The sequence below is a fragment of the Schistocerca piceifrons genome, chromosome 3, assembly GCF_021461385.2.
Source record: "Schistocerca piceifrons isolate TAMUIC-IGC-003096 chromosome 3, iqSchPice1.1, whole genome shotgun sequence".
Classification (NCBI taxonomy): Eukaryota; Metazoa; Arthropoda; class Insecta; order Orthoptera; family Acrididae; genus Schistocerca; species Schistocerca piceifrons.
This window is the reverse complement of record NC_060140.1, coordinates 214430651-214452707: the sequence shown is the minus strand read 5'-3', so window position 1 is coordinate 214452707 and position 22057 is coordinate 214430651. Positions and strand designations below refer to the sequence as shown.

Here is a 22057-nt window from a genome sequence, read left to right as displayed (position 1 = left end):
CAAATCATATGTAAACATAAACACATCTGCAATGCACGTGAAACAGGGCTACTACAACAATTACACAATTTTACTTTGAAGAAGGCTGCATGCTTAAAATTGCAAATATCTGAGTGTAAAAAGTACTAAACTGGAAGCCATAGGGGGAGGGGGGAGGACGATCATTACTAAGAATTTTATTGCTCTCTTCCAGACTGATCACCAGGACTACTGTGAAGTGTGCCAGCAAGGTGGTGAAATAATACTCTGTGATACGTGTCCTCGAGCATATCATCTTGTCTGTCTTGATCCAGAGTTAGAAGAGACTCCAGAAGGCAAATGGTCATGCCCACATTGTGAGGGGGAAGGGGTTCAGGAACAGGATGATGATGAGCACATGGAGTTTTGCAGGTAAGAGTTAAAATTTGTTTTGATTCTAATTTGAGAACCTCGCCAATTTAGTTGTTTCAGCTTGGTAGTTCCAAGTTACTGAAGTTAAACAATGTTACATGGCTTACTGTTTGTGGTCTTCCGTGTGACTTGCTTCTTCCACTGCTGTTTGATTCTGACAATATTTTGATATTCAGTGGAAGAGCCAGTTGAATGACATGAAACTGACAGTTGTCTGGTACCAGCAAGATAGAGCAACAAGCCATGTGTCTAAAGTGAGTATGGCTGTGGTGGAAACATGTTTTACTGACAAAGTGATTTTCATATGTTTGTGGTCCCTCCAAGCTCACCTCACCTCACTTCACCACTGCTGACTTCTTTTCTGTGAAGTCACCTCAAAGATCAAGTGACAAGAACAAACTATGTACCATCAATGAATTACGTGAGAACATTCACCTTTAAATCCAGGCTGTTGTGCCCAATACCCAGGCAGTAGCATTCACGAATATCCAGCATTGTGTTGAACTGCGAATACAAGTAGAGGGAGGTCACTTCCCACACCTCTTGTAATGTACCTTCATTTCTGAACCAAAAGGGTATGTCAGGTCAAATTTGATTTCATACCTTCTTTTGTTAAGATTTTTATAACACTTTTACTGGTTCTTTTTATGAATGGCACCCCTGTTTTAAGGCCCATTGTCAGTATGCTTTAAGAGATTTTCCTGTTTTTAGAGTGAGGGAGGTCACCAATGTGAGTGGTGTGTGTGTGTGTGTGTGTGTGTGTGTGTGTGTGTGTGTGTGTGTGTGTGGGGGGGGGGGGGGGCATATGTGTGGTGTCTATTGTCGCCAAAGACCAATGGCCAAAAGCTTTAATTGGGCCCTGGGGCCTTTGTTGTGCCTATCTGCGACTCAGCATCTCTGCTATATGGTAAGTGGCAACTTTCTTTCTCATAATATTGTTACTTTTCCATCCTGGATTCTACATGAGGTAAAGTTTTGTTGTGGATCCAAAAGTTTTTAACAATGAATGACACAGTGATCTGATGTTTTAAGTGTTGTTACGTGGGGTTTCTTGTTGTAACAAATGAGTCTGCCAAGCCTTTCTGTTATGAAGAATTGCAGTTATTCACATACCATGTTTAATTTTATATTAACATCTATTTTGGAGCATATCTGATAGTATGACAATTGCTTACTGTTAATTAACTACTAGTACATTATAGTACCATATGTCAATAGTACTAAGGAGAATACAATACGAACTACCAAACGTGTATTGGATATGTAATATTTACCAGTCCAGCATAAATATTACACAACTGCTATTGTATAGAAGCAGCCATGTCAGTTGTTATTTTTTGTTCAGTTATTGATTGTCACTGTAATTATTATTCTTCCTAACATTGTTGTTCATGGATGACTGAAATAACTGTTAAAATGTTACAGAGTTTGCAAAGATGGTGGTGAGCTTTTGTGCTGTGACTCTTGTCCTTCAGCATATCACACGTTTTGTTTAAATCCACCACTTAAGGACATCCCTGACGGAGATTGGAAGTGTCCACGTTGCTCAGTAAGTTTAATATTACAGAAGAGTCTGCAGCTGTGTAGTGTTTTAATGATTAGTTGAAATATTAAGTATGAAATTAATCAGTATTATGCCTTAATGATTGTGTTGGGTGGTGAATCTTTTGGGAAACACTTCATAGGTATAAGGCACAAGCTAGTTCGACAAATAGGATGACATCCTGGATAATCAGTGTGCCAACTACAACAGTACAGGAGATAAAAAATTAGTCAGAGCAGCTATAAAAGTAAAGAGAAGGAAACATTCAAAAGAAAGTTGCCGGTATTTGTAGAGACTCTGGAGCGTTGCCCTGAAACTATCCTTCATTGGGTAAGACAGCTAATATTGACATGGAAAGGCATCTGATCTAACTTGAGGCATTGCTGTCGGCACATGGGATGACCTGGTTAATGTGCTTTGCTCTCTCCTGCATCCATTGTGGGCTTTATCTGGCCCAAAGACCACACAGTTTTCTTTATGAGAATGGATGTGCGTAAAATAGCTATGTTAACTCTGTTGGAGAGTAGAGAAAACCACAAAGCAGATTTTGGATTCATCAGTGGCTTGAATAGTGAATTACTTGTAGAGAAATACCACATAATGGTGTAAACAGAGTTGAGCTACGTACTGCTAGAAGTTATTGTTGGCTGAGTTGAATTTTTATCCCATTTTGGGTTTTAAATTGAATATAGTTAAGGTAGTGTGTCTAACATCAGTCCGCACTTACATAATATCTATATTCTCTATGTAGCATTGACACTCATCACACTGAAAGAATGTACTTCATCACATAATTTTGAGATCAAGATTCATTTCGTAATTTCATTTGGATGTGAGAGACAAGTTTTTTTGAAGCAGCTCACCTTCACTTGAAAAGATTTTCACTGGCAGAATACAAACATGAGTGAGTCCATAAACTCGGAGATAAGTATATGTATTGTACAGATAGTTTCATAACAACAAAAACTTCCTGTGTGTAACTTGGGTTTACTTTGACATAGACTGGCAGTCATGTTAAGATCTCTGGACAGTCATTGGCCTTTGCAACAAATTCATTATTTATAATAAATAACATCGACTTTCAAGATGATAATGAATAAAAAGACCTAGAATCTTTTAGAAAACAGATATGAAGGGAAAAAAAAATATTTGAGAGCAGGTGGACATGGACCCGCTCCATTGAGCTTTGCTACTCAAAGCTCATAACACTACCAACTTCGCTACAAATTCGACATAGCGTCTGGGCCTTTGTATATGGTATACACAATCTCCAGATGCCATTATTTGATATCTGACATGCAAGCTGTACCTTAGCATTGATACAGTATACTTTCGTAGCACACATGTTATAACACTAAAAACATGAACTACAGGAAGCCTTCACCTACTTAAAAGTAGTTTCCTGTTGTTTTATTATAACAAATCATAGCTAAAACAACATGTTTTTTAGAGATCGTCAATTTCCTGATGCTTTGAAACAATTTATATTCGTACCATGTACTCTGTGAGAAAGAAAATGTTTAATGCTGTACAATATTGGGGCTCCTCTGTGCTGCTTGCGACCTAAAACATGTCATTTGCCATGTTGCTCTCCAGGAGACAAAAATATGCCATGCCAGGTTCTTTATTCCATGTTCCGCAGTGTAGTGGAATGCGGAATTCCACACTTTGGTGTCGCCAGCTCCTTGTTCGTGTGCATTTTTCTGTCCTGTGAGAGGACGTCTTAAGCATGTGCTGTAGGCCCTAAATTGCAGCATTTCAGTAATGTGCACTGCTACACTGGTTTAAAAGTTACTGATTCACTGGCTGGCAGTCTGGTGTTGCAAGTACTTCGCTTTTCAACAGTGTCCATCCGTGTTTTATTAAAGCATCACTATGTCCAATTGTTAGTAAGCAGTCATCATGTAATGATACATTTAGTGTTGATTGATATGATGTTGAACTAAATTAAGGAATTTTCCTTGGTACATTATTGTATTCATTGGGGTACCATGGTTTAGCAGAATGATCTCCACCCTGGATTTAGCTCCATCAGAAACTTGAACTTTCATCACTGTTTTGTTACATGACAAACAGATCATGTCTGCCACATCATGCACACATGGAACATTCTCATACCAATTCTAATGTAACGAAAGGCCACATTAGTTGGTAGTGTTCGTATGATGCTGCAAGGTGTGTGTTGACTGACTGCCGTATATTTCTGATGCAGTTACCAGTGAGTCATTGAATGTCAGGTCCCATCAGCATCTTCGTAGATAGTTGTGGTCAGTATAGTCTAACTTTGTAAGGCTTCAGGAGCCATTGGTAACTGCCTTTCTATGTGTTAGGGAGTAGTAGTGTACCGTGTTAAATCAATAAAGACATAGGTTGTCTGTTGACATTCTGTTACTAGTAGGAGGGTAGAGGGAGGAGACATTAAGTTGAGAAGATTGAGTAGACTCGTTTATGGCAGTTGTATGCAACCAAGATAGCAGAGTGCCAGTGATGTCTAAATTTAATATATTGACAAAGTTGACAGTATTTAGTCTGCATTGTTGTATGTATTATAACAATAAAGCAACAGGTAATTTTTCCACAGGGTCAAGCTCCATTACGCTGCCTTTCCTGGTCCCTGTAAGCCCAAAAATGGATTATTTATTCAGTTCTTGTTGCTATGTCTGGTTGTCTTATATCTCCTATGTTCTACCTTGTTTCATATCTAGTACAATGAGAATTCTGCTTTACTTGCAGTGCAAACCACTTCCTGGTAAAGTGTCAAAGATATTAACGTGGCGTTGGTCAGAGGTCAAAGGCAAAGATGGAGATGAAAAGCAGTCTGATGAACCATCGAGTAGCAAAGGACAGCGAAAACCACCTCGTTTCAGGGAATTCTTTGTCAAGTGGCATGAAAAATCATACTGGCATTGTGACTGGGTGTCAGAAATACAGGTAAGACATTTTATTCTTAATGAAGTAGTGAGATGTTGGAAAAACAGGTTTCAAATTTTTTCAGGAATATTTAAATATGCAAAAACGTTAATTTGACATTCCTATAAGCTGTTGCATTAGACACACCTCCTTCAAAAGTCTGGCCTCTTGATTATATTTTATTATGCCACACATTCTGTATTAAAAGCTGAATGATTCAAACTGTGTAATATTTTTGTAACAGAAACCTTGAATCATGGTTCTCCTCTAACTGAGACAAACATTACCATAGGTAGTGTGTTTTTAGGTGTCCTGCTGGGTCGTTGATTCAAAGCACAAATATATTTAACAATATCCATTTGAAAATGGAAAATTCATCAGGACAGGTGGTGATTTGTCTCGATAACCTGGACTTACAAGGAAAATTCATTTTGCCTAAACAAGTTAGAGAGATCATGGTAAATTCTGAAAGACTCCAAGAAATTTCAACTCTTAATTGACTGAATGGACTCAGTAATTTTATGTTTGTTGCTCAGTTACGATCTCCTCCAGTGCGCTCACTGGACTTGGGAGTTTTTTGTTAGCTGGAAGTTGAATTGTCATGTCCACTTTTCATTGTCTGACAGCAAGTGCAATTTATGTGTTAGAATTTTTAACATCACTTTAATTTCTTCTACAATCACTGTTTTATAAATATTTTGGAGTACATGTTCCTTGATAAGTATTGAACATTTAGACTGCTTTCTTCTTCTTCTTCTTCATCATCATCGTCTTGCGGGTCATCTAAGGACTACGCACCAATTTCAGTGCTTTCTTCCTTGTTGTTCTTTCTTTTTCCTCCAGTATCTTTCATCTTTTCACTATGTATCCTTTTTCTCTCCTCTGACCATTTTGACCCTGTCTTCTACTCCCTCCTGCCTTGGAATCATTTCATTTTTAACACTTTCCTCTTGAAAATCTCTTTCTGTTGCATCTGTTTCATTGATGTTGTTTCTTTGCTAACTTCTTGATCCAGGCTATTGTTGGCTTCTTGTGCCAAAGATATTTAAAAATCTGTTTGGTTAACCTGTTGCTGTTCATTCTGTAGAAGTGTCCAAAAAATAGCAGTCGCCTCTTTCCTAGTGTTTAATTTATGCTTTCTATGTTGCGATAAACTTCTTCATTGTTTCTAAATGTCCATGCCTAAACATTCACTTGCATTAAGACATTCTGGTTTTACTACTGTGTTGTAGTGCTGTATCTACAAATTTTTAGACAGATACCTTTTGTTGTAGACATTCCTTGTTATTCCCTAAGCTCTCTCCATTTCATGTATTCTTCTTTCTACAGCGAATTTTTCTGAGCCATTTTCTTGGATAATATCTCCCAAATATTTAAATTTATTTACCCTTTTTTATCTGGGCAGTATCTGTTGCTAGGGATTCCGGAGCATTTTTTATATTTGTCATAAATTTTGTTTTTCTACAGATATTTTTAAACCTGCTTTGTTGGCTATTTCTTCTAAGAGATTGATTTGTATTCCAGCATTTGTTGGGTTTTCGGAAAGAATGGCAAAATCATCCGCAAATGCTAAACAGTGGGTTTCAGTATCTTTGTTTTTAGTTCCCCGTCTGATTGGTGACAGCTTCTGTTCTTTTAGTTTTTGTTTCCATTCTCACTATTTTCTCTAGTACGCAATTAAGGAGGAGTGGAGACAGGCCATCACCTTGCCTTACACCTGTTTTTATGTTGAATGCCTTCGATAGTTCACCCCGAAACTCTACTTTTGATTTCGTGTCTGTGAGTGTTTCACGAATAAGGTTTGCTAATTTAGATTTGATGCCAAAGTCTCTGATTACTTTATCTAGCGTTTCCCTATCAACCAACTCGAATACCTTTTTAAAATCTATAAATGTTACAACCATATCTTCAGAGTTTGTAAGTCTGTGACGAATTATGGATTTTATGTTGAAAATTTGTTGAGAGCAAGATTTACCCTTTCTAAATCCAGTCTGATATTATCCCAAATGGCTATCAAGTGTTGCTTCTACCTTGTTTAGTAGTATTGTTGAAAAAATATTTTATAACCCACTGGCAACAAAGATATACCTCTGTAGTTATTTACATTTTGCTTATCACCTTTCTTCTCCTTAATATTATTCATAGTTCAAGTTAGTGTGTTGCTTACTTCCGAGCAGTGTCATGACTGAAGTGAAAAATATTCCTGAAACTTGGTTTGTTGATGTTATCACGGCAATAAATACTACATTACAATGATAGCAGTTTGAAGTACGTTCTTGTGAGAATTAATTAAAACGTAAGGTTTTTGCATGCTGACTTCGCGTGCATGGAACTGTAACAGGCAGTGGTAACAGTATGGGCTTTCTAGGGGTGGCAAGTGTGGAAATGTAAACTGTTGCTTAATTTTCACTGTTTTGGTATCGAGGTAATTATACCTAGTCAGTAAATTCTCCATCAGTACATGTAAAAAACGTGTGTTTAAAAAAATGTTCCTCTCCCTGTGATGTCAATAATTCGGTCGGTCAGAATGGGAAAAAACATTAGAATCATACAGCATAATTAAGAGCTGCCACTATATTTTTTGAGAAATCTCTCTCGTGCTACATTGTCATTATTACTGCAGCTTTTCCAAATATAGGCTGCAATACACCCTAATGTGGGCATATTCCTCCAAGAACTGAGGATCAGTTTTTTCAAAACTGACTTTCTTCAAAATTGTAATTTTTAAGAAATGCAAGCGACTGTTTAGGGATTTGTATATGGATAAAAATTTTGCAAAACTTCACATGTAATGTATTAATTTCAAAGCAGTAATTGATAAATCCATAAATCAAAAGAGCAATGCACGTACATATATTTCAAAAAGACTATGAAAATAGCAACTTATTTGAAGACTTTGCTTTATGCATAACATATTGATGTACAACTTTTTCTTATCACCCATTTACTCAATAAACAAATACATTACATATAACTTTATGTATTACTGATTTAGACTGCCATAATTACATCAAGACAAACATTTAAATATTTTAAGTCAATCGAATTATCAAGTTTACAGTCCAGTCTCCCACCCAGTTCTCTCTCAATATATTTCCGTGTAACTAGATCGCATTATTGGATATTTTAACAAACTACGTCAGTTTTGCCATATCTGGTCTCTCTTCTTTATTGGCGTGATTCATCTTTTACATCTTTCTCTGCTGTGCCCATGGTTCTGAAGGATTTCTGCCCTTTATCGAGGATCTCTATTGCAGTTGACTCCCCACAGTGTGTATAATTAACAGAAGTGTGAACTTGGAAATTACTTGCCATCCATTTCATTGTAGGTTAAGTCAGTAGCATAATAGCCCTAGTACCCTCCTATGAACATAGTCGCTTCAAAGATGACCACATCTGGCATCTAACTGCCATGCTCTTTCTTCACGATACCTTCTATTGGTTCTTTTCTATCACTCTCCTTCTCTTCCTTCCCCTTTCAACTTCTGTTGCTGGTTCAGAGTATTTGTCTACCATTTTATTAAAAATACACACAGGCTAAGAACACATGTGACACATTTGTCATCTTAGACAGGCAGCTTTGCAGCTGACAATGACCTGACAATAATTCAGATACACAGAAAGCAAATGCCAGAAGGCCATTTTGTCACTTCCACAAATGTCACCAACATAAACATCAAAAATGGCATTATTCATATCTAAAAACTAATTTTGGCCCTGTTTTTGCAGAAAGCAAGTTTTGAAAAAATTGTCCTCTATTTTAGTTAAATGTCAGCAGTTTTTGGAGCATTAATTGTATGCATTGGTAACACTTCAAAAACTTAAAAATGGTGGTAATTTACTGCTTGCAAACTTTGTTTGGATTTTCATAGCATTAAGGAGCTCAAAAAAAGCAGTCAGTAGAATTGCTCAAATTTCAAGAAGAATGCAAAACTTTCCTTCCAAAATTTGTCTCCAAGTTATTCCTCCTCATACTTGGTGGTTATTGTAGGTCACAAATGATATTGATCCCAGCATAATTGAACTAATTCTGATTTGCGTCAAAATTTGTTGCATCTTGTGGCGTAAAATTGACTTTGCGGTTCAGTGCCTGATCCTGTAATGTGCTACTTCTGCTTGGAACATTCCCATGGATGTAAAACTCCTACCCTGCAGTAAGTACAGCAGAATATGCAGTTCCATGTGTTGGTTAGCTATCTAGAAATACTTTTCATGTTAATTTGTCATTATTTCCTACAGAATTTTCCATTTTTTGATTTTTCACGTTAATTTGTATTATAAAGTTTTATAACGTGGATTTTTTGGAGATGGGGCAAGCATACAAAAATGTTATATGCGAGGGGTAGTTGAAAAATTTCTAGCCTAACAACTAAAGAATGACAAATTTTAGAATACCAGTTTATTTTTCAATGCGATACACTTGGTGGCACGCTCAGATAACTTCTTCACACACACACAGCAGAGGAGGGTGCAGTAGTAAGATGTATTGGTAGTTAACGTACTTTGGCAAGTAATCCACCATAATTACCCCTTCTGCAGCCCAGAAGACCGATGCCATCACCTGACTGGCTGATTTTTGCTCCTGGAATTTTTTTGGGGTAGAGGATGAAAGGATGTTTCTATTGTTGTGACTTCTGTTTTGTCTCAGGATCAAAGTGGTAAACCCACGTTTCATCCATTGTCAAACACCTTGCAAGAAAGCTGTGTTGACCCATTTCAAATTTGCGGAAGATTTCTTCACAACACTGTACATGCTCCCATCTCTGATATGCATTCAAATCTTTAGAGACTCACAGAGATGAAACTTTCCGCATTCCCAAAATATCTGCAACAGTGTCATGGGCGCAACGATGAGAGGTTCCAAATGTGGTTTCAATGTTCTGCAACATTGTTCGACGATCCTGCACTATTGTATCGTGAATTGCAGTCACTGTTTACTCAGTGGCAGCAGTGATAGGCCTGCTCCTTGGTGCATTTTCCACACTCGTTCTTCCATGTTCGAAGTTGAACACCCAGTTTTTCACTGTTGCATAAGACAGAGCACTGTCCTCAAGTGTATTCCGCATGTCCTCCGCAATTTCCTTTGGAGTCATTCTCTTCAAATGAAGATAATCAAGCGCAGCACGGTTCGTGATTTGAGATTTGCCATTTTGCTTACACTACAATATACAACACATCCCAGTGGCAAAAATAACAAAACTGGAGCCGTGAAATTTGACTTGCATAGATACAAAGGGACACCATAAAAGTAGGCAGTGTTGTTTGTGCGAGTCATTAAGGTAACTATCTCGGGCTAGAAACTTCTCGACCGCACCTCGTAATTGGAACAGTACATGAACATGCATGTATCTTTTCCTTGTAACTTAAGGATGTGTGTCTTTTACTTGTTCCTTGTGTATATTTTTGTGATGAGTCCATTCATGTTGCCTTTATTACATGTCTGTTTTGTCCTGTGTTTCACAGATCTCAGAAGATGAGCTATCCCAAAACTCATAGTATTAAAGTTATTCATTCATGAACTGATGACATTCTACCAAGTGACCTATTCGGCATAGCACTGTTCGATTTATGAATTTTTGTTTATGCATAAATTTATTTCATCTTAAAAAGGTGCCAGTTCTGTTATTTAGTTGTAATTTGTAGGTGAAGACGAGTCTTCCAACAACTTCTAGACCAATATCAAGATGTGTGTTCTTACATTTTCTGCTGATGAGAGTGCTTGAGATTTTCTCATTAACTTGCTGTGCATTTTATCGCAATTCCCAGGGAATATGTTGTTTAATGTTTACTGTCAGTTTCATGTTGAGAAGTTCTACCATTTTTTTTGGAAAAAGACCTATAAAAGGTAGTTGTATGATGTGTATGTGAATAAAAAAACTTCATCTTATATTTTATAACTACATTCCCTCACCTCCTTCCAGCATTGTATGAATCTATTGGAATGCACCTTTTTAGTACTCGGTGTACTTTCTCCTGTGGTGTGAAAACTGTCCAGTTAAAAATCATTAAGGGGAGCTGGAGCACCCTATCCTGACAATGTTAAATTTAGTGACTTGGCTTCCCTGTATTTCAGGAACCACTGTAGCCATTGACACGAAACTTTTACAGGACATTAAACTATATATTCTTAGTCCACTGAACTACAATCATTGCATTTCAGCCACTGCTTTTGGAAACAATTTTTTAATTACATGGTTAAAATTTTGTTACTTTTTTGTACTTTATCCTAAATAATTTTAATTATACAATAACATTATGTTCTTCTTTTAGTTCAGTAGATTTAGGCTATGTATGTTATTACTCCTGGAAAGTTTGAATACTCTACTCGAAGTGGTTTCTGAGGTTTAGCAAAAAATAAAACAGAAAATGTAAATTATAAGTAACAGCTTCTAAAGTTTCAAGAGACTGTAACTCACTTAATATGTCGTTAATTTTTTATTTTTAGTCACTCAGAAGCACCCTGCACCATACTGTATATCATCCTCTTTATTTTTTTCCCAGTTTTCTTTTGTTTTCTTCTTTCCGGACTCCTGAGTGGCCAACTGTGCTGCATACTCTTCTTCATCAATGCGAACCTTGTCCATCCATTAAAGTTCTCCAATGCAGTTTGCTCCAGGATTAATTCCCATATGCTGTAGCACTTTCACCCTACCAATGTTGCTATCATTAAAAGTAATAAAGCATCGCTGACCCCCCCCCCCCCCCTCCTTTAGGGTCTTCATTCCAACAAAAACATTTTTTGGTGAGTGAGTCCATATGATTCTTGAATGATTCATTGGGATTTTGAGTCTGACCATGCAGACACTTTTCTGTAAATAGGTTTTATGATATCCATGACTGCTGCTGGGATGGAATGTTTATGGCCGTATGAACTGTTTGAGTGCTGGGCATTGTGGTAATTGCACCATGAATCAGGTCCAGGAGGGCGTGGTGTACTGGTTTTTCATCAGCTGACAGTCTGGAAGAAGGTAGTCCATACTGCCTGCTTCATTTTCAACAAATCCTCAGTATTATTTCTAGTGGCCATCCCATAATACTGCTGTAGTTCATCAATCATTTTGTCTGTCAGCTTGCCTCTTGTGGTTTTACCATCAGAAAGTTTCTTGTCTCTCAAACTTCAACTTCCTCAACCTGGTGCCCATCCTCTTCTGGACATGACCTTTATAATACAGCAATCCACAGCCTTCTATATAAAAAAATCACCAATTTTATTAGATCCTGAAGAAATGCAAGTAAAAATTCTAACATTTTCAACCGGTGTAGATTATATTTTTAAGAAATAAAATACTTCCCATGAGAGTGATATATTCGGAAAATTGCAAGTTTTATAATAAGATAAAAATCCTAAAATGTGAAAAAAAATCCATTCTATCTCCTCTTAATTCTTCCTCATGGAGAACAGGATGTGAGCAACACACAAGGCGAACCTGCACTTCTTCGCTTCACAGTAACTGTTCCATATGTCGTAAACTTCTGAATGAGAATCATGTTGCAGAATGTAATACCATGTTGTAGAGGACGCAGCTGACAAAAACCTTAATAAAATTTTCTCCCTTTTTAGCTAGGAGGTAATTCTATCTCCTGTACACACATACACCCTAACATATCAAATCTGAAAACCTCAGAGCCTTGTCTTAGAAGTCCTCTATGAAAACTTTCGTTGCAGTTGCTTAGATTCCCGTGATGACATCCATTATTTCTAGTGTTTTCATGTGAAGCAAATATGAAGTCAGTATGTGATTAAAAGGGTAGCTTTTTAACTACTTCGTGTAGAAGTTTCTGACAAATAAACTGTGTGAACAAAATGATACAAAAGTGATATGACCAGTGTCACTAATGTGGAACCATTTGTAGGAGAGTGCCAAAATCTGTGGAATTTCGCATGGTAACAGTTATCTATGAAATTATAACATTCTCAGTGAGAGGTTTTGCACACAAGTGCCCTGATATTACTAATAATAGGCTGATCTTGGTCCTTGCATTCCTGGAACCATCTATTTTATGTAGGAGCATAGCAACATAAAGGAAGAGTTGAGAAAAGCAATTGTTTTTCTATTTATTTTTGTTCGGTTGACTCGTAGCATTGTAGGTGATAAGTAGTTCAGCAGTTTCTGTATGTAAAATATTTGCAAGTAAGAATTCTGTGACATTACCTTTGACTGTTGGCCAGGTGACAATCTTGGTGTCCTCTCAGTACCTGTAAGCAGCCTTTGTAAGTTTGGACACACTATTTCCAAGAACCTACATATTAGCAAGTGCACACTGTGTTTCACAACAGATTTCATTGGCTGCCTTAGCTAGTGTGAAGAAGAAAAAAAAAGCTTTCCGCTTCACAGAAAAAATGAGATATCGTATATACAAATTAGATGTCATGAGTGCAAAAATAAATCTTCCTATGAGGCTATCATATTGTCGAATATTTGACAAGCATTGAGGTAGTTTGTGTAAGTGGCTGAATATCAAATTGACAAGCTCAAAATAAAGAAAAATTAAATGTAGCTCAAAGTTTAATTTGATTTGTTTCACTTCCCCCTGATATTTTAGATATATGTTGAAGGCATTTGACTATGTCCAGTATTTTTGTCCATTTAAAAGATTTTCTGTTCTATTAGTCAACCTCCACAGTAAAACCAATCCTTACTTAAAAAGAAACTCTTGGTCATGTCATGGAACTTTGAATGAGATTCATTTGATGTAACTTTGATTTAAACCCTTGTATGACCTTTATAAAGTATCTAAATATACACTTCATTTATATTATTTTCTCAGACTTAACTTGCCATGTAACTGTTTTATTGCTAGATGGATGTATTTCACCCACTTATGATACGGAGTTACATGCGTAAGTATGATATGGATGAACCACCAAAATTGGATGAACCATTGGATGAAATGGATAATCGTATGAAGCGCATTAAGGAAGCAAATGCAGATGACCAGATGCTTGAAGATAAGTACTACAGGTGAGACCATATAGTATAAATCTATTTTTATTTTGCTCTTTCATACAGAGTCACTTTCTAACAAAAATTTAGGGATATAGTAGCTTGTACATCTTACACATGATTGCTGAAGTTCACAAGTTCAGGTCATATTGTACCACCTCTTTTTTAAGATGTAATTCTTATGTTGTAGGTATGGTATTAAGCCTGAATGGATGATTGTACACCGTATAATCAACCACCGTGTCATGCGTGATGGCCGGACACTTTACTTGGTAAAATGGCGGGACTTGTCTTACGATCAGGCAACGTGGGAAGATGAGAATGAGAATATCTTGGGTCTGAAGCAAGCAATAGAATATTACAATGTAAGTCCGCCTGTTCTCATAGATTTTGCAATATTTGTCAGGTATTTAACAAATATGCTTTAATTTATGCATTTGAACATCAACAGTGTCAGTCTTTAATCGCAAGCTGTGTACTCATATGTTTTTGCATGTGCATGGTCTTGTGTTGTTATTAGGCATCTGAGGTTATTTTTGTCATCTTAAGTTTGTACTCACTGCTATACCATTTCCTTGGAGGATCTCTGGTTTTTGTGTTTGGGGTTCTGCTCTTTAGGATATCAGTGACCCACCTGTCACATTGACCCATTTGCTGCTCCCTCAAAAGAGTACACTGCTTGCAAGTCACATAGATTGCTTCCATCGTCATAGTCATGATGACAGGATTTGCTTCGCACGAAGTCACAGTGGCATTTCTCGAAGAATCGGTATCCCAGGCAAACTGTTACAGCACTTAAAAATTATTGTCATGCACATCCAAAGTATCAGTTTTGAATTATCACTTCACAAAATAATTTACAGCTAACATTAATAATATGGACTCATTCAAAGGGAACTGCCATATTCATTCTGTGAACACTAGACAGAAAAACATTTTGCACTTAACACTTTAATCTGTGAACAGATTCTACCACATGTGGTATGAATCTGTTCGGTGTAAATGCTGATTACAGTTACATCATGAATGACTTCTTGTATAGTAAGATGTGCATTATTCTGCAGGTTTCATTTTCAATAGGCATCAAGCAGTGCTGGAAAACTTTATTCTGATATTAATATAATATTCAAATATAAATTGAGAGATTACCTTGCAGTACACAACTTTTGTTCTGAACAAGAGTTCCTCACAATATTTTAGAGCTTTATGCTGTGTAGAATGAGCACACTAGATAAAAAATTTCTCTCTCCATGTGACATCAAACTATACTGTAACCACCCTTGGTAATGGCCTCAATATGGCAAGGAAGAGAGTTACAAATTTCTTCATCTACATCTACATACCTACTCCGCAATCCACCATACGGTGCATGGCGGAGGGTACCTCGTACCACAACTAGCATCTTCTCTCCCTGTTCCACTCCCAAACGGAACGAGGGAAAAATGACTGCCTACACGCCTCTGTACGAGCCCTAATCTCTCTTATCTTATCTTTGTGGTCTTTCTGCGAAATATAAGTTGGCGGCAGTAAAATTGTCCTGCAGTCAGCCTCAAATGCTGGTTCTCTAAATTTCCTCAGTAGCTATTCACAAAAAGAATGCTTTCTTTCCTCTAGAGACTCCCACCCGAGTTCCTGAAGCATTTCCGTAACACTCGCGTGATGATCAAACCTACCAGTGACAAATCTAGCAGCCCGCCTCTGAATTGCTTCTATGTCCTCCATCAATCCGACCTGATAGGGATCCCCAATGCTCAAGCAGTACTCAAAAATAGGTCGTATTAGTGTTTTATAAGCGGTCTCCTTTACAGATGAACCACATCTTCCCAAAATTCTACCAATGAACCGAAAACGACTATCCGCCTTCCCCACAACTGCCATTACATGCTTGTCCCACTTCATATCGCTCTGCAATGTTACACCCAAATATTTAATCAATGTGTCAAGTGCTACACTACTAATGGAGTATTCAAACATTACTGGATTCTTTTTCCTATTCATCTGCATTAATTTACACTTATCTATATTTAGAGTTACCTGCCATTCTTTACACCAATAACAAATCCTGTCCAAGTCATCTTGTATCCTCCTGCAGTCACTCAACGATGACACCTTCCCGTATACCACAGCATCATCAGCAAACAGCCGCACATTGCTATCCACCCTATCCAAAAGATCATTTATATAGGTAGAAAACAACAGCGGACCTACCACACTTCTCTGGGGCACTCCAGATGATACCCTCACCTCCGATGAACTCTCACCATCAAGGACAATGTACTGTGTTCTATTACTTAAGAAGTCTTCGAGCCACTCACATATTTGGGAACCAATCCCATATGCTCGTACCTTAGTTAGGAGTCTGCAGTGGGGCACCGAGTCAAACGCTTTCCGGAAGTCAAGGAATATGGCATCCGTCTGATACCTTTCATCCATGGTTCGCAAGATATCATGTGAAAAAAAGGGCGAGTTTCGTTTCACATGAGCGATATTTTCTAAAGCCATGCTGATGCATGGACAGCAACTTCTCTGTCTCAAGGAAATTCATTATATTCGAACTGAGAATATGTTCAAGAATCCTGCAACAAACCGATGTTAAGGATATTTGTCTGTAATTTTGAGCATCCGTCCTTCTTTTTTTCCAGTCGCTCGGGACTTTACATTGGGCAAGAGATTCGCGATAAATGCAAGCTAATTAAGGAGCCAATGCAATAGAGTACTCTCTGTAAAACCGAATTGGTAACCCATCAGGACCTGGCGATTCATTGATTTTCAACCCATTCAGCTGCTTCACAACCCCAGGGATGTCTATCACTATGTCCTCCACACGGGAATCTGTACGAGACTCAAACGGCGGTATGTTTGTATGATCCTCCTACGTGAAAGATTTCTCAAATGCTAAATTTAAAATTTCAGCTTTCGTTTTGCTGTCTTCCGTTGCCAGGCCAGACTGATCAGTGAGTGACTGGATGGAAGCCTTTGACCCGCTTACCGATTTTACGTAAGACCAGAATTTCCTTGGGTTTTCAGTAAGATCTTTTGCGGAGGTATGACGGTGGTAGTGGTTGTATGCTTCGCGCATCGATCTTTTTTACAGCAGCACGAATCTCTACTAACTTCTGCCTGTCCTCATTCTCCCGATCTTTCTTGTACTCGAGTGCAACTGTCTTTGCCTCCTAAGCATTCTCCAAACTGCGCTGTTAAACCACGGTGGGTCTTTTCCATGCGTAACCCACTTTTTCATCACATACTTCTCCAATGCATCATTTACAATGTGTTTCAAATTTGCCCATAATTCTTCCACATCCATTGTACCGGAAGTAAATGAAGTCCATTCATTTACTAAGTGGGGTGCTAACAACTGTTTATCTGCTCTTTCTAGTAAGAATACTCTCCAAGCCTTCATGACCGACTTTTTAACTTTCGTAACCATAGTCGTAATGACATCATGATCACTAATCCCTGTCTCAACACGGACGCCGTCGATGAGGTCTGGTCTGTTCGTGGCTACCAGATCTGAAATATTTCCATTACGCGTTGGCTGTCGATTTAGCTGCTCGAGACAGTTTTCGAATAATGTGTTCAAAAGTAATTCACATGACAGCTTGTCTATACCACCTGTAATGAATCCGTAGACATCCCAGTCTATACTAGGTAGGTTGAAGTCGCCTCCGACTAATATAGCATGATCCGGGTACTTCTGAGATACAGAGTGTAGACACCCTTTGAATGATTCTAGAACTGTCACGGTGAAACATTGTGGCCGGTAATAACACCCAAAATTTAACTTTATTTCTCCTAGCCCCGTTAGACATGTCCAGATAACTTCACAATCACACTCTACTTCAACCTCAGTAGACACAATATTTTTGTCAACTGCAATGAAGACACCACCTCCTAACGGTATCTAATCTGTGTTTCTGATACACGTTCCAACCCTCACTGAATACTTCAGAACTTCCTATCTCAGGGTTCAGCCAGGTCTCAGTCCCGAGAATAATTTGCGTGCCACACGCTTCCTGGAGGGCAGTAAATTCAGGAACTTCATTCCGAACACTCTGAAAATTTACTCCTAATATCTTGATAGCTGAAGTGTCTTTATACTGAGCGTGTCCTGATTTCCCTGCCTGCACGTCGACTGGTAAGTGTTCATCAGGATACATCGCACTGCTGCCTAGCCTAAAAAAAACCCATGTGCACGCCACAAGTACTCTGCTACCTGAGTAGCCGCTTCCTTTGTGTAGTGCACCCCTGACCTATCTAGGGGTGTCCTGCAATTCCCCACCCAATAGCTAGAGTCGAGAAATCTGCAGCCAAGACCGTCAGTCGATGAAGCCTCTGGTTGAGATCCTCCACTCGGCTCCAAACCAAAGGACCCCAATCAACTCTGGGAACGATGCTGCAAATAGAGAGCTCTGCTTGCACCCCGCGTGTGAGGCCAGCTGTCTTCACCAAATCTGCCAGATGTCTGTACGAACTGAGGATTGCCTCAGAACCCAAGTGACAGGCATCATTGGTTCCGACGTGAGCAACTACTTGCAGACGACTGCACCCCGTACGCTCGATAGCCGCAGGCAAGGCTGCCTCCACATCTTGGATGAGGCCCCCCGGCAGACAAACAGAGTGCATGTTGGAATTCTTTCCAGCCCTGTACGCTATTTCCCTAAGGGGCTCCATCACGCGCCTAACGTTGGAGCTCCCAATAACCAGCAAGCCTTTGTCCCTGTGTGCCTGCTCAGGCCCTGCTGAAGGAGCAGCCACCTGCCCACTGACAGGATGAACGGGCGAGGCCAGCCTCCACATTGACCCTCAGACTGTCTTCAGGTATGTTGTATCCAGCTGAAGCCACCGAATGATTATTAGAGTCTTCAAAGCTACAAAATTACACTTACAGTTGATTGCTTCAGTTCAGCTGCTGCGCCAAATCATCAGACATTTTCTATTGGATTAAGATCGGGTGATTTAGTGCACTAGTTGAGGTGCAACAGGGTGCCTGAGAGTTTTCAAACCAGGAACGAATTGTGCATTCCTGTGAACATGGTTGTTGTTAGATTGGAAGATTGTCATGAAGATAGGAAAGGACCAAACTTGGTCACCAAGAATGTTTGAATAAGCCTCCTGCTTCAGGTTCACAGTAAACTGAATCATTGGGCCCAAATTGTGGTGTGTGGGAAAAAAAGCACTAAAACACCACAGAACACAGTTCTGGCCTGAATTAGACCTTACACACACACACACACACACACACACACACACACACACACACACACACACTGTAGTTTAAACACCACATTGAACCATAGATGTATTCAGTGCTCTAGCTCATTTCGCAACCCACCTGGCCACACCAGTCACCACCAGTCAGCTCAGCTACTATCCAATTTCTGTGTTGTTCCTCCCATTGAAGTGCAGCTTTATGTGCCAGTTAGAGCATTGACATTTTGCGATGTACCCAGCTCCAAAAGTCCATAGCATTCACTTCTGTTCACAAGTTTCACTCAGAAAAGGACTGACATGTACCGTAATTCACTGTCGGCAGTAATTCCAGTCTGGTTTGACACCAGTAGTCATTGACAAAGTGTGCTACTTGTCTCCAGTCCATGTCAGTCAGGATCATTCTATGATGGCTGTGATTGGTACATCGTTCTTTGTAAGTGTGTTGGACAGTCTGCATTGATACACCAACAGATTGGGCAGATTATTCAAGGTGTGGTCATGGATGCATCAAACACATTAATTTGTTTCTACCATTCTGTCACATCTACATGTTGACCCATCAGACAGCCAACTCTCTCTCTCTCTCTCTCTCTCTCTCTCTCTCACACACACACACACACACACACACACACACACACACACACACACGCCCCCCTCCCATTGTCATTACTTAGGTCAGGGATTAAGGGTTACATGACCACCTATATACTTCTCTACGTTATCTACAAATTTATCAGCTTTCAGTGAGTTATGTAGCAACTTGTTTCACGATAAAGAAGCTTTGACCCAACATGGTCATATGGAACCTGATGGATTATGGTTCAAATGGCTCTGAGCACTATGGGACTTAACATCTGAGGTCATCAGTCCCCTAGAACTTAAGACTACTTAAACCTAACTAACCTAAGGACATCACACACATCCACGCCCGAGCAGGATTCGAACCTGAGGCCGTAGCGGTCGCGCGGTTCCAGACTGAAGCGCCTTTAACCGCGTGGCCACACTGGCCGGCCCTGATGGATTACAGTTAAAACTATACCAATGTCCTGGTGATACAGAAAACTAAAAAGAATTCTACAGAATAATATCTCAACTACACCTATTACATCAAGATTGTGGACTAGTAATATCTCAAATAAAATAAAAGCAATGGTGTGTCTGGTCTTCTTTTAATAGTATTTTAAGAACGAGTGTTGGACTCCAAATATCTTGAGTACAGTTTACATGTGGATAGATTGGCTGTCATGATAGAAATAGAAAAATTCCTGAAGGATATGACACAAAGGGAAGCAACAGCTGTCCCAACATTAATATGTGGAAGCATAACCTGGAAACTTACAAAACGAGGAACTATGAGAGTCCAGTCAGCAAGAATAAGAGCTGTTAAAGGATGTTGTGGCAAAGATAATACAAGAAAAAAAGAATCTTGAAAAGAATTGTATCTGTGCAGTGTAATAGACAAAGAAAGTGAGTACAGGACCGTGTGACACTTCAGTTACTGAGCTGACTACATTTAAAAACTTAGAGGTGTTAGCTAAATGGCCAGAGATACGTAGGAAGTGGTGGCACTGGTGGTATCCACATGTTTTGACATGTACTTTCTTGGTGGTTAAAAGGCTGTCAGTCCTATTTTTTCTGTTCTGGGATTTTCATTTGTTGTGCTGCAGGGATGTGCAGAAAACATGTGTTTCATAATTGTTGGAGGGTGATGCTTCATTTCTGTAAGGATATTTAGTAAGGTTTGCTGTAATTAAGTATTTAATTTAAGCAGTTTCGAGAATCGTTGGAAATTAACACCATGTTTTGACACACATAGTAACTGTTAACATTGTGTTCTGAACAGGATTTGAGGGCATCTTACAATATGGACAGCAGCTGTAAGAAAGGCAAAAAAGGCAAAGGCAAGAAAACAAAAACGAAAGAATTATTAGATGAAGAAGCAGCCAACAGTGATAAGAACCAGCCGTAAGTACTTCCTTTAGAAATAAAGAACAAAACTGATATCTTCTTGTTTATGTTGTTACTCACTACTCCCTCTAGCATCAGATAGTACACAATTTGTTTTACTAGTGGTTTGTCAGTGAAACTGTAGGGTTATTGCCAAAAAGTCTCATCTGTTTAGGTTTAGAAAACTTTAGAATTACATAAGCTAAGTATTGTTATGGGGATGCACAGGTGCACACACAAGATGTTTCAAATTCACAAATGTGAGAGTAACAGTGCTGACAGACTTTCGGGAAAATGGTTTATTCCATATTGTGATCAGAGCTGGGCAGAAAACTGAGTGTTTTGAACTGAAACACATTCTTAGAAATACACACATTTGGACTACATACCTTTGGAATTAGTCTAGGTCATGTAAGAAATAGATTGACCGTCCATTTCCTCAGACGGACGACCCTCATGAGGAATGGCCACCAGGTGGCAACAGCATCGCATGCTTCCTTGTAGCACCATTGACTAGATGGCACGTGATTCAGTGGAATATGTGGCAGTATTGCCTAAGCACAAGCAGCCCCAAATCACTTGCCAGTGTCAGGTGTCTGTGAAAAAAGCTGTTTCTGAGATAGCATTGCTACTGAATAAAGCCATAAAGTTATGAGCATGAATTAGTGAAGAACTCTTAAGCACTCCCTAAATTTTATGCACGTGGCTATAAATATAATGCGGTAGCTGTGCTTCTTTCTCAGAAACCATATTAAATGATTTTTCAATGAAACCATTCTCGCCACTTGACTGAATTTTTATTTATTTCACTATTGCCATTTCAGCTGTAGAGCCGTTCTCAAGTGCAAAAGGCATAGTGAGATACCATTTGATAAACATCGTTTAAAGAATGTTACTTCTGTTTCCATCTTGTGTTTGAATACAACTCTACAGCCAAAATTGCAATACTGAAAATAATGAATAATAAAAATTGGTCAGATGGCTGCAATTGTTTCATTTAAGAAGTATTACAACTGAGGACGCCAACCAAGGAAAAATCATCATATGATACCATTTCCATGTTCTAGAGCCTGTTTTATATTAAAGTGAATGGAAGCAAATGTGAGTG

At 38.7% G+C, this 22057-nt stretch overlaps 1 protein-coding gene across 4 annotated transcripts in view; it reads left to right on the top strand.

The window, feature by feature from the left end:
• Positions 1-22057, top strand: part of LOC124789884 (chromodomain-helicase-DNA-binding protein Mi-2 homolog) — a 176816-nt gene that overhangs the window by 74567 nt on the left and 80192 nt on the right. For all 4 annotated transcript variants that reach the window (XR_007016183.1, XR_007016184.1, XR_007016182.1 and 1 more), the window contains exons 9-14: positions 194-390; positions 1816-1939; positions 4667-4864; positions 13646-13806; positions 13979-14153; positions 20846-20967. Coding sequence is in view for 1 of the 4 variants with exons in the window: in XM_047257401.1 (XP_047113357.1) it covers positions 194-390; positions 1816-1939; positions 4667-4864; positions 13646-13806; positions 13979-14153; positions 20846-20967 (977 nt within the window). In the remaining 3 variants the exon portion in view is untranslated. The remainder of the gene's footprint in view (positions 1-193; positions 391-1815; positions 1940-4666; positions 4865-13645; positions 13807-13978; positions 14154-20845; positions 20968-22057) is intronic.